At 51.8% G+C, this 15146-nt stretch overlaps 1 protein-coding gene across 8 annotated transcripts in view; it reads left to right on the forward strand.

Annotated features, from left to right (window-relative positions):
* Positions 1-15146, forward strand: part of HELZ2 (helicase with zinc finger 2) — an 84672-nt gene that overhangs the window by 40858 nt on the left and 28668 nt on the right. For 7 of the 8 annotated variants that reach the window (XM_084854484.1, XM_084854485.1, XM_084854486.1 and 4 more), the window contains 5 exons: positions 1988-2511; positions 3281-3922; positions 6196-6982; positions 10325-10400; positions 10885-14401. In XM_084854484.1, the coding sequence (XP_084710610.1) occupies positions 1988-2511; positions 3281-3922; positions 6196-6982; positions 10325-10400; positions 10885-14401 (5546 nt within the window). The remainder of the gene's footprint in view (positions 1-1987; positions 2512-3280; positions 3923-6195; positions 6983-10324; positions 10401-10884; positions 14402-15146) is intronic. The other variant, XM_084854490.1, reaches the window with a different exon arrangement.

Below are 15146 nucleotides of genomic sequence, written 5' to 3' on the forward strand. Positions count from 1 at the left end.
CCGTAGTTACGGGTGGTGGGAGGGCACGGCGCTCCCCTTTTCAAATGAACCCAGATTTTTATTTATTTTTATTTTGTTTTATTGATACTTTATGTAACCAGCCATGCATCAAGGAGCTCACTGTTGTCAAGGCCTAAAATATGCGGGGGCCCAATGCGAGAGAGAACAGGGCTCCTGCACCCTTAATAGTTGTGTGGAGGAGAGGATTTCAGCAGGCATAGCCTGTCCGCTATCCACTCCTGCAGAAATTCCCTCTTCTACACAACTATTAAGCCTGCAAGAACCCAGTCCTCTTTTGTGTTGGGCCACCCCTGCAGGCCACCATCACTGTGACCCAAGAGGTGGGGTCCCATTCCGGATCTCGCTCGAGTGCCACTATGGAGGCATGGGGGGGCGGTATTGACTGTCTTTTCAGCAACTCAGTTTCTGGTTTGGTCAAGAGTGGACTGCTGCTCAGGGGAAAGTTAGAAAGTTGAACAATCTCAGGGCTTCCCACCAGGGCAGGGGATGCGGTCTGTGAAGCCACCTTACACAGAGTCAGCCTATTGGCTTAGATCGTCCGGTATTGTCCGCTCTTAGCTGGCGACAGTGGAGGCTGGTGGTGCCAATGTCAGTGGGACGGTGAATTTGCTTCAGGTTTCAGTGCAGAGCAGTTCTGACTGAAACCTGGAGCAGGTTCACCACCCCACTGACATCAGAGCCACCAGCCTCCACTGGCTGGCGACATTCCTGCGAGGCCTTTCCCAGCCCTGCGAGGGAAGATCCCTCTAATTGGAGAGGCCGAGGACTGAGCCTGCCGTCTTCTGCTTGGGGCCGCTCCCTGCTTTTGCTAAAAATGGATGCACAAAGGAAGGTGGGACTTGAAGCTGCAGTCCAGGAGAACAAGCTGTAGACCAAAGGTGTGGAACCTCAGGCCTGCAGACCAAATCTGCCCCGCCTGGGGTCCTGATCTGACTCTATGGGGTTCCCCAGATGGCCCCATCCTGCCCCCTTTCTCCCGACTGCCACTCATTTGTGGTTGACTGGCTTTTTCACAGTTTCCTTCATTCTTAGAGGCCGAGATGCCTCACTGAAGGCTCAGTTGCCACCAGTGAGAGCTTTAAGCGAAAACAGGCTGGTCTTTTGGTCCCGCCCCTTTTGCCTTCAGCTCCGCCCACCACTGCAGTGCGGTCCCTGAGAGCTTCTTGGAAATGGGATTCGGCCCTCAGCTGAAAGTGGTTCTGAGCCCCCGCTGCAGACGATGACTTTGAGTACCCCACTGTGACATGGCATTTGTGTCAGGAATGAATCTGAGCATGTGGAGATGTCTGGCAGCTTAGATTCGGAATCAGAATGGGAACAGCAAGAACAGAGGGAGGAGGCACCTTCCCCGTGAGCCCAGATATGGCAAGGCTTTCTTCCCCAACCCTTGACACACAGATGCCCCATGCTGAACTGCTCCCCTGTTCCTCCACCATGAGAACTCAACGTTCGGAGGCGTGACTTGAGGGAGGCTAGGGTCCATCGCAGAGTGAAGCGGAAAAAGTTAGGGACAGGGCTCAGGCGCCAGGTCGGCCACTCATGGAAGCCAACGTAGGAGGGAGCCACCCTAAGGGAGGGGCACCCCTGGGAAGCAAGTCTGGCCCTGAAGTTCATGCCTAGACTGCTGGCAACTCCTCTTAACTTCCACCTTGCATCCTCTGTCGATACTCGTACATGTGTGGATTAGCTGCTTCCATGCAGTCTGAGAGTTCCCTAGAACCTGCATTTGTAAAGAAGCGAGTGGTTGACTAATACAGCAGTGTTGGCCTGAAGGTTTATTTCCTGGAGTGTGCTGATTGCGAAGGGAGAGGAGGAAGGGACGGGGCCGTGTGGTAGAGGGGAGCCCGGCTATCCGAGGTCTCAGTCCCTCGGCCTCTGGGGGGTGGGCTCCGCCTGCTTCCAAGGCGCGGCTTCGGTGCCGGAGTGGGTTTCCCCCACCTCCTCTGCCGTTGTCTTCCCGTTTCAGACGCCGCTGGCTCATGTGGCCCTGCTGAAAAGGGTCCCTGGAGCGATCTTCTTCCTCCCTGTGAACGGGCCCTCCCAGGGTCTCACCTACGCCTCAGGAGGGAGATTCAAGGCCCTGGGGGGGTATCCGCCGGCGACAGAGGTGGAGGTCCGCATGGCGTGCCGGACGTTCGGGGTCTACGAGCAATGGCTGGTGTTCGACTTCGGCAGCCGCCCGGTGTTGCTCCGAAAGCTCCAGGCCCGGGTCGGCCAGAAGGAGCCCCTCTGGCGCGTGGACCCGGCTGCCGAGCCCAGCAGTCAGTTTGTGGACTTCGTTCGCTGGCACAGTGGCAACCGCGTCGTGGTGCCCAGCGTGGGGCGCACTGGCAAAGAGCTGGAGCTGTTGGCCAAGTACAAGGCCCCGTTGCTTGCGCTGGAGTTCCGGCGGGGTGCTGAGGACAAGCCGCTCAGCCACTTGAACTACCGCCAACAGATGCACAACTTCCTGTTCAGAGAGGAAGAGGCGCAGCAAGCTTTGATCGCCAGGTGAGTGGCTGAACAGCCAAAGCAGGATCAGGGTAACAATGCAGGAGCCTTGAATTAAGAATTTTTTTTATTTTTTAAACTTATATATCCTGCTTCTCTCCCTCACCCCACTCCCCCCACCTAAAAGAAACTCAAACATACACGAAATAAAAACAAATCCATAGAATCACAAATGGCAACAAATCAGCAATGGTCAATTCAAATCAAAGAGCACCTTGATAAAACATGCATTGAAACAATCTTACCCTGTCCTGACTCCTAAATGGGCAAATAGAGGAGGTTAGTTGGGTTTCATGACTTCCAGAGCTTGGGTGCCACCAACAAGAAGGCCCTGTCCCACGTTCCCAATGTCCACACCTCAGATGGTGGTGAGACACGGAGTGGGGCCACCTCTTACGTTCATATCGTAGGAGATGGTCCTTTTGACATCCAGGTCCCCAAAACATAGGGCTTTAAATTGCTGGCATAAAGAAAGGGGTAGGCAATCTGGTGCCCTCCAGGTGATTTGAACTACAACTCCCATAATCCCTGATCATTGGCCATGCTGGCTGGGGCTCATGGGAGTTGTAGTCCAATCCATCTGGAGGACACCAGGATGCATGCCCTTGGCATAGCGTGCTGTTATGTTGCAAGGGGGTGGGTGGAAGTCTCTGATCTTAGACCAAAACAAATAGATGCTGTTTTGTCCACGTTGCTTCCCCCTCTCTCCCCCACACCCTGCACTCCAATCTCTCCCTGCCCCCCTTGATTGTCCCCTGCTCTGACACAGGCTCAACTTGCAAGTCGTGGCCTCCCTTCAGCCGATGACAGAGACCCTTTCCGTGGGGATGAGGTTCGCTCCCCCGGGGTCGCTGTATGCCCACATCCCCACGCCCGACTCTCTGACCCCAGACTCTGCGGAAGGGTACCTGCTGCACCGCTCCGTCAAGACCGCCCTCCTGGCCCCAGCCCCGCCCACCAGCAACCGGGTCTTCGAGGTCTCTGTCGACAGCAAGGCCATCACTGAGAGGAGCGTCTGGCTTCTGCTGCCCCAGCGCTGCTGCTCTGAGCTGGGCCTCCTGGCGGGCGCCTCCGTCAAGGTGGAGGTCCAGTTCCAGATCAACCGGCTCCTGTTCCCCTGGTGGCACCACGCCGTGGACCAGCTGTGCGACGAGCGACTGGTCTTCCCTGATGTGGCCGCCTGCTCTGTCCCATGGCCCCTTGGGCAGGCAGTGCTGCCTCTGCGGGGGAATGCGAAGCAGAACCAAGCCGTCTCTTTCATCACTGGACAGGCGGTGGGGGTCCGGCAAGTGCCCCCCCTCCTGATCTATGGGCCTTTTGGGACTGGGAAGACGTTCACCTTGGCCATGGCCACCTTGGAGATCATCAAGCAGCCACAGACGCGGGTGCTGATCTGTACCCACACCAACAGGTCAGCGGGGCTGTGGAAGGGTTTTTGGTTTTCAGCCAGTTTATGAGTTTTTTAAATTTAGTTTTTGAGCGGGGAGATTTGGGTGCTTCCAAGGCATAGGATCTGCACAGTGGAGTAGTGGTTCTGCTGTCAGTGGGGTGGCGAGTCTGCTCCGGGTTCCAGTCAGAACTCTCTAAAGGCAGAGTTCTGACTGAAACCTGGAGTGGATCTACCGCCCCACTGACAGCGGAGCCACCAGCCTCCACTGGATCTACATACATGCATACATAGATGGAGCACTCATAGGTTTACTGTCCAGTCTTATGTATTCCCACTCTAGGGGTGGGCCACTTCTGGCCCTCCAGATGACTTGACCTACCCGTCCCACCATCCCTCACCATTGGCTGTGCTGGTGAGGGCTGATGGGAGTTGTAAGCCCAGACATCTGGAGAGCTACAAGTTGGCCACCCCTGGTCTACTCAGAAGTGGGTCCTGCTGAGTCCAGTGGGAATTACTCCCAGATAATCGTGTGTGGGGCTTGCACCTTTAATCCTAACATGCTGATCTTTGCTGCACTTCTTTCCTAACTGTCTTCGATACTAAACAGCAATTCTTAAAGTAGAATCATAGACTCATAGAATAGCAGGGTTGGAAGGGGCCTACAAGACCATCGAGTCTAACCCCCTGCTCAGTGCGGGAATCCAAGTCAAAGCATCCCTGACAGATGGCTGTCCAGCCTCATCTTGAATGCCTCCAGTGTGGGAGAGCCCACCACCTCCTTAGGTCATTGGTTCCATTCGTATTGCTCTAACTGTCAGGACGTTTTTCCTGATGTTCAGCTGGAATCTGGCTTCCTGTAACCTGAGGAAGAAATCCTGGCCTTCCTCTCTGTGACAGCCTTTCAAGTCCTTGAAGAGTGCTATCATATCTCCCCTCAGTCTTCTCTTCTCACAGCTAAACATGCCCAGTTCTCTCAGTCTCTCCTCATAGGGCTTTGTTTCCAGTCCCCTGATCATCTTCGGTGCCCTCCTCTGAACCCTCTCCAGTTTGTCTGCATCCTTCTTAAAGTGTGGTGCCCAGAACTGGACACAGTACTCCACATGAGGCCTACCCAGTGCTGAGTAGAGGGGAACTAGTACGTCCCAGGATTTGGAAGCTATGCTTCTATTAACACAGCCCAAAATAGCATTTGCCTTTTTTGCAGCCACATCACACTGTTGGCTCATATTCAGCTTGTGATCTACCACAATTCCAAGATCCTTCTCGCTTTTAGTGTTGTTGAGGCAAGTGTCCCCCATCTTGTAACTGCGCATTTGGTTTCTTTTTCCTAGGTGCAGAACTTGGCATTTATCCCTATTAAATGTCATTCTGTTGTTTTCTGCCCAGCACTCCAGTCTATCCAGATCACTTTGAATTTTGTTTCTGCCTTCCAGGGTATTAGCCATCCCGCCCAGTTTTGTATCATCTGCAAATGTGATCAGCATTCCCTGCACCTCCTGCTCCAAGTCATTCATAAAAATGTTGACGAATGCTGGGCCCAGGACTGAGCCTTGCAGTACCCGCTAGGCATCTTCCTTTCCGACATAGTATACACTGTGGCTCGCTAGTGTATGCAGAGAAGTGTGCTTTAAGTTATTAAACTCAACCTGAGCTAAATTCAAAAATAACTTGCTACTCTGTGATCCTCAAGGCAGGGAGAACATGTGCAGCATCTGTCAAGCGAACCGCCCAGAGAGCTTCGGCTGTGGGGCGGTATAGAAACATAATAAATGAATGAAATGAATGAATTGTCCTAAAGAAGGACATAGGATCATAGATTTGAAAATGACCTCAGAGGTCATCTAGTCTGCTCCCTTGCCAATTCAGGAAATCCATTGTACAGCATCCTTAATAGGTGGTCTTGTGATAGGTGGTTTGTTGCAGCAACTTTTTGCCACCCTGTCACCTAAATTAGGCCATTGATATGAAGAAAGCTTAGGGGAAAACAGACGCGGATTGTTTGGAGAGAGGGAGAAAGGGCTGTGATCTCAGTTCTGGTATCAGTGTGGGGGATTTCCAGAAGCTTGGCTGTTGGTCAACTAACATGATCCCATCCTTGAGCCTTGACTCACTGGGGAAAGGCGATATGGGGGGCAGTATTACCCCATAGCTGCTAGTGGGGTGTCTGTCAGCTCTGCGTGTGTAAGTCTAAGAGTGAAGTGTGCCTTCGGTCTTAATCCAGAAAAAACAACAATGCTGTGCTCTAGGTATCCATCGTTTGGGAAACAGTGTAGTAAACCCGTCTTCCCTTGCAGCGCTGCTGATATCTATATCCGTGAGTATTTCCACGATTACGTCACATCGGGGCACCCTGAGGCTGTTCCCTTAAGGGTCAAATACACTGGCCAAGAGATCAAAAGCACAGACCCCGTCACCCTGCTTTATTGCTGCCTCTCCCCGAACCGGGACGCCTTCCGCCTCCCCACAAAGAAAGAGCTGGACCAGCACCGCATCGTCATTGCCACCTGCATGCTCTCCCTGGAGCTGGGGCTCTGCCCCGGCTATTTCAGCCACATCTTGATTGACGAGGCCGCCCAGATGCTGGAGTGCGAAGCTTTAGCCCCTCTCTGCCTTGCGACTTTGGAGACCCGCCTCACCCTGGCAGGGGACCACATGCAGGTCACCCCCAAACTCTTCTGCCTGCAGGGGAGCGAGCAGCTGGCTGGCCACACGCTGCTGAATCGCCTCTTCCAATACTACAAGAAGGAGAAGCATGACGTGGCCACCAAGAGCAGGATCATCTTCAACGAGAACTATCGCTCCACTGCCAGCATCATTGACTTTGTCTCCCGGCACTTCTATGTCGGAAAGGGAGATGCCATCCGCGCCAAGGGCAGCATCCCCCCTCATCCAGAGTTCCACCCGCTCATGTTCTGCCATGTGGCCGGCTCCGCCGAGCGGCACATATTGATGCCTTCCTGGTACAACAGCTCGGAGATTGTGCAGGTTGTCGAGAAGGTTCACGAGATGGCCCAGAGGTGGCCAGATGAATGGGGGGAGCGAGACCTCAAGAGGATCTGCGTGGTCTCCTACGGCATGCAGGTAGTCACTAGGGGTCCATGTCAGCCAGTGGTATATATTTATTAATTATTGCATTTATATCCCACCTTTTTTCCTCTGGCAAAAAACTGACGGGAACTCACATGGTCCTTCTCCTCTCCATTTTATCCTCACAACAGCCCTGTGAGGTAGGTTAGGCTGAGAGTCAATGACTGGTCCAAAGTCACCCAGGGAGCTTCATGGCTGAGTAGGGAGTAGAAGCTGGATCTCCCGAGTCACAGTCCAACACTCTGACCACTACACCACATTGGCTCGCACTGGCTGTCTTCTCCCATAATATTAATGCGACCAGAATTTAAGGGTCTGTGTCAGAGCCCCTGTCAGGCAGGCCATTTAGTGCAGCCTGGGGTTGATGGGAGTAGTAGTCTGCATCTAAAGGGGAAAGCGGAGGGACGGTACCATTACCAATTCCTCCCTGTCCTTGCACGATTCTCATGTGTTCAACAGCAGACAGGAATTCAGAAAGTTCAGAAATTACAGGCAGAAATTCCACTAAGCTTTCTTCCCCATCAGCACAGCTCCATTCTAGGAAAAGTCTACAGTAGCCTTTGACATGCGGTCCTTTAATTTTGGGATTTTCCCAGTTAATCAGGCTGTTAGAATCACATGGAACCTTACAGCCAGTGCAGTGTAGTGGCGAGAGTGTTGGACTGGGAGCCAGGAGATCCGGGTTGTGGTCCCCACTCAGTCATGGAAGCTCACTGGGTGACTTTGGGCCAGCCACACTCTCAGCCCAACCTACCTCACAGGGTTGTTGCTGTGAGGATAAAATGGAGAGGAGGAGGTTAATGTAAGCCGCCTTCGGTTCCTTGCAAGAGGAAAAAAGGCGGGATATAAATGCAATCAATCAATCAATCAATAAAAAATAAAATAAATTATGGAGTTTGGAGTTAAGATATACACACGCAGCATTTAGAAGGAAGTTAAGGATTTATTGAAGGACAGGCACTAAGTGAACAAACACAAATCCCAAACTGAAGAAAGCAATCACAGTATACTCAATTAGTTGCACGTTCTCTGGTTACAAACTTAGGGCGCAATCCTATGGCTGCTAGACAGCGGCTAGATGGCCATAGGATAGGCCGGTTTCTGGTAACTGACCTCAGAGCCTGCACTCCGAGGTCGGTTCCTGGAGAATGACTTCCCCACCCCCTCGGCCTCGTCAGCAGTGTGGATTGTGCCCAGGCTCCGTGCTTGAAAGAGCAGCATGGAGTGGGACAAAAGGGGCATTCCCCGGGGCAAGCTGTGCGGAAGTCTGGCCTCCGCCCACCCCACTCCGATGTCCCGTGGCTAGACAGCCGAAAGCACCATCTAGCCACAGATGCTGGGTGGCTGGAGGGCAGAGGAGAAGATCCCCTCCACGCTCCTCCTGCCCTGCATTGGATAGGCGGTCGCCTGTCTACACAGGAGTGCTCCCTCTGTTACCCAAATGTGGTACATTAAATGACTAAATATACTGTTAGTCCCTGTGTGTTACACAGCTGCCTTCAGCCAAGCTCAGGCCGGAGTCTGCTGGCTGTGCAACCGTCACACAGCTTGAGTCAGGTTGAAGCCAGAACCTGCTGTCTGTGTGAAAACCTCAAAAACAGTGAGTATGACCGTGCAGAGAAAACTGCGCCTTATCTATGCCCTGGATGGTAAAATCCTGTTCTCTAAATTCCACTCAACACACACCACATGCTGGCAAAAACTTGGCCAGAGCACTTGACACTTGTCCCGTGGATTGTGGGCACTGTTTGTATGTGCACATACAAACGATCCAGATGCAACCACGCCCTTCCTGAATACTGGCAAACCTGCGGGGTTTTATACTCCCCCCCCCCGGTCTTCATTGGGGCCTGGGGCATCAAAGAGGGGGTTGAAATGTTCTTTGTTGATAATACATCATCTCCCAAATTCCAATACTGACAGACTGACAGCATCCTCCTGACTCCCCAACATCTCTCAAGGTTGTTTCCATGGCCATTCAGTATGGTTCTTTGGTATTAAAATGTCTGCTGATGCCCCTCTTTATTGGCTCATCTCCGTCTTTTGTAACTGATACTTTGGCAATCTTCAGCACATACCAAGGCACCCCCATTTGGCCTTCCTGCAATAACGCCATTCACATGCCCCCCCTTTCCTGACCTGGGCTAGAATGTTTCATATGGATATGACAGAATTGGTGACACGTTAACCTTTTCACATTTCATGATTTTCTCCATTGACACGTAAATGTTTTGGGTAATAGGGTACATTCAGGATATTTACAATTCAAGTTGCATTCAGGGTCAAGCTTTGCATAACATCCTTTTAGTTTCTCACCACATTTGTTACATTTCAACATGAGATCAAGAGTTCATTGTGGCATCTGAAGTCTACAAGGTTATCTACTAGGAGCAGGGAAAGAAGTTACAGAGGGAAGCAACTTTTATTGACAAAGATCAAGCAAAGGTGGATTTAAGAAATGAGAGAGAAATTAATAGAAGTGATAAGATATTAAAAGTAAGATATAAACTTTACTATTTAAGGGAAATATTTATATGTGGATGTAAGGAAATATAGGGAAGACAACATGAAAAAATAGGAAAAATAAAACCACACTGAATCACCTTCCCCAATCTGGTGCCCTCCAGTTGTTTTGGACCACAACTAGGGATGTTGGAGAAATCTGCTGCGGATTCAAATGAGGCCGGATTCTTTGGAATCTGGCCTCAGGAATCTGCAGCGGATTGGCCCCACTAACCTCCTCTCCTGGAGGATTCCGCGTGAGGTGGCATGGCTGCTTGTTGCACCGGGAGCCATTTGCCTCCTCGCCAATCGCCATTAAAATAGAAAAGGTGATCGGCAGGATATCCCTATAGACTTCTACGCAAAATAGAGCCATGAATCTTGTGTATAAGTCTCCACAGACTTATACGCAAGATTCACGGCTCTATTTTGCGTATAAGTCTGCGGACATCCTGCTGATCGCCTTTTTTTTTTTAATGGTGATCGGTACGGAGGCGAACGGCTCTGACTGCAGGTAGGCGGGGCTGCTCCGTGAGGATTCCAGGGGGGAGGAATGGATTGCCTCCCCCCCCACGGATTCCCCACCGGAACGGATGGTGGGGAATCCATACATCCCTAACTACACCTGACCATTAGTCATTCTGGGGAAGTCCAAAGCCGTAGACCCCAGGCGGGTACCTGGGGTCTACGGTCTGCCCATTATGCCGCTCTTAAAATGCTCAAGAGGCTTGCTAGAGAATAGGTCTCAAGCAGCCCTGCTAAAGAAGGATTGGCCTGTTGGTGAACTTGCTAGCTGCTTTGATTTTACTTGCTGGCTTCTTTTATTCTCACCAGGTGACGGCAATAAGGCAGCACTTGCGGAAGAAGCGACTGGGAGAAGTGATAGTGGAGAACTATGAGAACCTGCCAGGTGGGTATCTGCCCAGGTGTGCTTGCAGCCAAAGAAGAGGACCCATTTTAGTGTCCACGTGAGATGTTTCAGCAGTTGATGAGGAATGTTAGAAAGACCACTATTCCATGACTCAGCCCACCCCAACCTGGTGTTCTCCAGATGTGTTGGATGACAACTCACCATCCACTAGCCAACATGGCCATGCTGCTGAGGATGATGGGAGTTGTCCTCCGACACACCTAGAGGACACCAGGTTGTGCAGAGCTGCTATAACCCTTTTGAAATAGGCCATTCACCTGCCACCCCCCTGAAAAGGCCAACAGACGTATCAGGAACACAGGATCCCGCATTCTACTCTCAGGGGCAGCAGCTCTCTGGCAGAAAAAGAGTAGTAAATATGGGTCTGTCTGTACCTTATTGCTTAATGGGGTAGATGCTGGTCTCTGTTTACAAGCAGTACCCTTTTTTTTTTTCTTTCTCTCTTCCATTTTATTTTCAACAGGGAAAGAATTCCGTGTTATCATAATCAGCACCGTCCATACCCGGGAGAGCCTTGGCCGTATCAGCTCCTCCAACCTGGACTTCTTCAACGACGCCCGGGTGCTGAACACCACCATGACTAGGGCTCAGTCCCAGGTCATTGCCGTGGGGGACGCGGTGGCGTTGTGTTCCTACGGGCAGTGCAGCAAGGTCTGGAAAAGCTTTGTCAAGGAGTGCATTGACAAGGGGACTGTGGCTCCTGAAACCCTGACGCTGGAGGAGATCAGGCAAGCGGTGTGTGACCGGGCCAGCTGGAACAGAGGGAGCCCCGAGCCTGAGGAAGAGGGGAGTGACACGGATTCCTGGTTCTCCGATGCAGAGAGTTTGAACGTCGATGACCCTATCTTGCAGGAACTCTTGGACGAGAGCAAAGACATGGTGGTGATGGTCTCCGATGAAGGGCTGTTGAACGTGAAGTCTGAGGTGTCCACCCCGCAGAGCAACAGGCAGCAGTATGTTAGCTACTCCCCGCAAACCATGAGGGAGTATCTGCGTATGCACCCCAACATGTATAAGCGCTGTGAGCTCATCAAAGAGGGGTTTGATCGAGCGTCTGCCTTCACTCTGGATGACTTCCCTCCTGTGAACGTCCAGATCAAAGGCCGACTTCACTGTGGGATGGCCTTCACTGGGGACCAGGTCTTGGTGGAGATCCTGGAGCCCTACCCAGTGAGGGCCACAGCTGAGGGAAGTCCCCATGGGAAAGTGGTGGGTGTTCTAAAGAAGGCCGAGAGGGCGTCTACCTTCGTCTGCTCAGTGGATGAGTTTGATCTCCGAGTTATGATCCCCATTGACCGCACAGTCACCAAAATCTTTGTCCCAGGCCTAAAAGATGAACCCAATGTTATTCCCATCCGCAGGATAGACCAAGGAGGGAAGTTCCACCTGAAGAAGTGCAAGAAGATGACCCAAGAAAGCAAGAAGAGATGCCTCTTTGTGGTCCAAATCATCACGTGGCGGGAAGGCTTTTACTACCCACTGGGGATTGTTACAGGTGTCCTTCCTGTGGCTTCCACACTAGAGGAAGGGTTGCACATCCTTGACGTAGAGTACTGCCTCACAAATGAATACCCAGCCTCAGTGAAGTGCGAAGTGGCCAAATTCACATCCAGCAAAGTCCCTCTTGCGGAGGGTAATCGGAAAGACTGCCGAGCCTACCTGACCTTCACAGTTGACCCCCTAGGCGCGAGAGATTTGGATGATGCCATCAGTGTCAGAGACCTGGGCGATGAATATGAGATTGGGATCCACATTGCTGACATAGCATCTGTGATCCCCAAAGGATGTGCTCTAGATCTGGAAGCGAAGAACCGGGGAGCCACTTACTATGCTCCTGGGAAGGAGCCGGTGTGCATGATCCCACCTCGGCTCAGCCAAGACCTCTGCAGTCTCCTTCCAGAGAAAGAGCGCCAGGTGATCTCTCTCTTTGTCTCAGTGGATAAGGTGACTGACCAGATGGCACCTGTGTGCTTTACTCGGTCCACAATCCGCTCAGACCGGCAACTGACTTACGAGGAGGCAGAGGTCATCATTAAGAACTACTACAGGGCAGACTCTCCGTTGCATAACTTCGACACTCTGGAGGGTTGTATCGCAGTTGCGTACCATTTCTCCCGAGTCCACCAGCTGTCCAGGCTCCATGAAGATTGTTATTATGACCAGTTGGATGAAGAAAGCCTTCTGGGCCAGAGATGTTCCCACCAGATGATCGAGGAGTTCATGGTCATGTTCAACAGTTCCGTGGGAGAGTTCCTCACCAATCAGGATCGCACCAGAAATCTAACCCCTCTACGTTGCCAGAAGGAACCCAACCCACAGCAAATGACCCAAATGAGGGACAAATACAGAGATATAATCCCGCTATCCACCCACCTTTCACATCATCTGGGATCTCCGACCACTGCAGTCCACATGGAAACCACTAATAATTTTGTTCTCTTGACTTCACTGTGGGATCATCTCAAGTCAGCTGCTGACGCCGGTGACATTCCCAAGATGCTTGACCTGATTACAACGGATGACATCCACCCCAAGCTGGCCCCTGTGAACCTGGAGTTCCGGAAGCTTCTTGCCCGCTCAGTTTTTCTCCGCTCCAGTTCCTCTGATCAGTCGAAAGTGGGCCATTACTCCTTGCATGTAGACTCTTACACCTGGGCTACCTCCCCCATCCGGCGCTACATCGACATTGTGCTCCAGCGGCACATCCTCTCTGTGATCTTGAAGAAGCCAGTACAGTACAACCCAACAGATATTGAGTTCCTTTGCCACGATTTCAACCGGAAGAATGGCATGGCCACTGCCTATGAGAAGAAGGCCCACTGTTTGGAGATGGTGGCTCAGTTGAAGTGTCAGGTCCAGCAGAAGGTTGCCTTTGTGGTGAAAGTTGAAGAGATGGCCAAGAACTTCAAAGTGTTGTTTCCTCTGAACAAGGAAACTCTTCCAGATCCTCATCTCATCAACTACAGAGCTCTCCAACTGGTAGCGCAGCCATTATTTAATCAGGAGCGGGACAGCATTAAGCTGACATGGAAGAGAAGAGTCTACTCCATGGTGAACTTAAAGGAGTGCACCTCCAAGTCGGCAGTGCTCCGGGACAAGAGGGTCACTTTCTTCAATGGCCAAGCCTGGTGTGATGTCCTTGCAGCCATCCGAAACAAAGGTTTTGAGGAGGTGATAGCTCTCCTTGAGAAGGGCCGCAGCACGCACTTGAGAAGTATGGGGAGGATGGAGAGGAGCAAGTGCTCTCACTATGTCAAACTGTCGCTGGAGCTCCGTGCTGGAGACGTCTTGTACCTCCAGCTCACCACAGATGTCCAGCGGGGCTTCCTGGTACCATTTGTACAACTGTGGGCCATAGGTCCGGGCTTTGATGTGTGTTTGGAGCACTCGGAGAGGCCCATTGACTGCTTCTCCAAATACGCCACCCAGGCGTCCAAGGAAAAGTATAAGGATGCCTCTGACTATCGCAAAGTGTGGCTGCCCCTCTCTGACATGGAAGCGGCTTCGTGTGCCATAGCCGAAAATGAGTCCATCGTCCTGCACGACGTCAAGATCGCCTGGAAGAAGCAGCGGACAAAGAAAGGACAGCTTCATGGGATGCTCTCCTTCTCCAAGGAGTTCCTGAAGGAGTGTGCCATCGAAGTAGATTTCAGCTATTGCTACCTGTGCATCCGTCTTTCGGGCCTGACAGTTGACGGAGTCCAGAGCAACCCTGAGGCCCTGAGCCGCAGCCTCGAACAGCTCAGTTTGACCAAGGGAAATGCCGAGGCTGGCAAATTCATGGTTGATCCAATTACCTACACTTGGGTGGCCCATGGGTGCACTGAAGAGGTTAAAGACAATGAGAATTCCGATCAGCGTGGTGATCTGATGGTGAATTTCTACATCCATTTTATGTCCATGGAAAACATCCCTGTCGAGGTCGATCAGGAATCTTCCAGGTTCACCGTGGAGCTGATTCCAAAGTTGCTTCCCGATGTGTAAGTCTGCATTGCTCGCAGTGGTTCAGTGGTTCTACTGCCACCTCTCTCCCTTTCTAGATTGACGTTCTCATTGCAAATCACATAGAGCAGCCTCCCCCAGGCTGGCTGGGGATGATGGGAGTTGTAGTCCAACACGTCAGGAGGGCCCCAGGTTGGGGAGGAGTGACATAGAGAGAGAGTAAATGGCTCATAACATTGTGTAGCAATTTGACCAATGATACCGGCAAATACTCTCCCAGTCTGCGTCACAAGGTAGATACCACCCCATCCCTCCTCTAGATCTATTATGTTGCCCTCTTAAATACAAGATGGTTACTACTCTGTTTAGTCATATGATGCCTGGAAGTGTGACCTCCACAGTATCAAGAGCCACTTCCCACTTTGACGTGGTCTGCGTACACGTTTCTTTGCCTTTGTGAACCATCTGTGGCCCTCCTGTCACCCTTTACATGTTAACTGTGGCAAAAATAGACTATTGGGTCAGATTCAGCTTCTGTGATGTTGCGGCAAAGGCAGCCTTTAGCCCACAAGAACAAAATCTCCACAGTACGCAGACCACCAATCCATTCTGGCAGGTAGCCTTTATAGGGGGTCAGGGAGCATCATGTGACCTGCTGTGGAAGGAGCTTTCCTTGGGTGGTCTCTCTCTCTACAGTTCCCTCCTTTGGCCAGAGTTAGGGCACAGACTAAATCCTTGCCTGAGACCCCTCAGGTAGGAGTCCCAGCAACCCCTTAATCTGGG

The sequence above is a fragment of the Heloderma suspectum genome, chromosome 4, assembly GCF_057233095.1.
Source record: "Heloderma suspectum isolate Gila_16-S chromosome 4, 16-S_ref, whole genome shotgun sequence".
NCBI classification, from domain to species: domain Eukaryota; kingdom Metazoa; phylum Chordata; class Lepidosauria; order Squamata; family Helodermatidae; genus Heloderma; species Heloderma suspectum.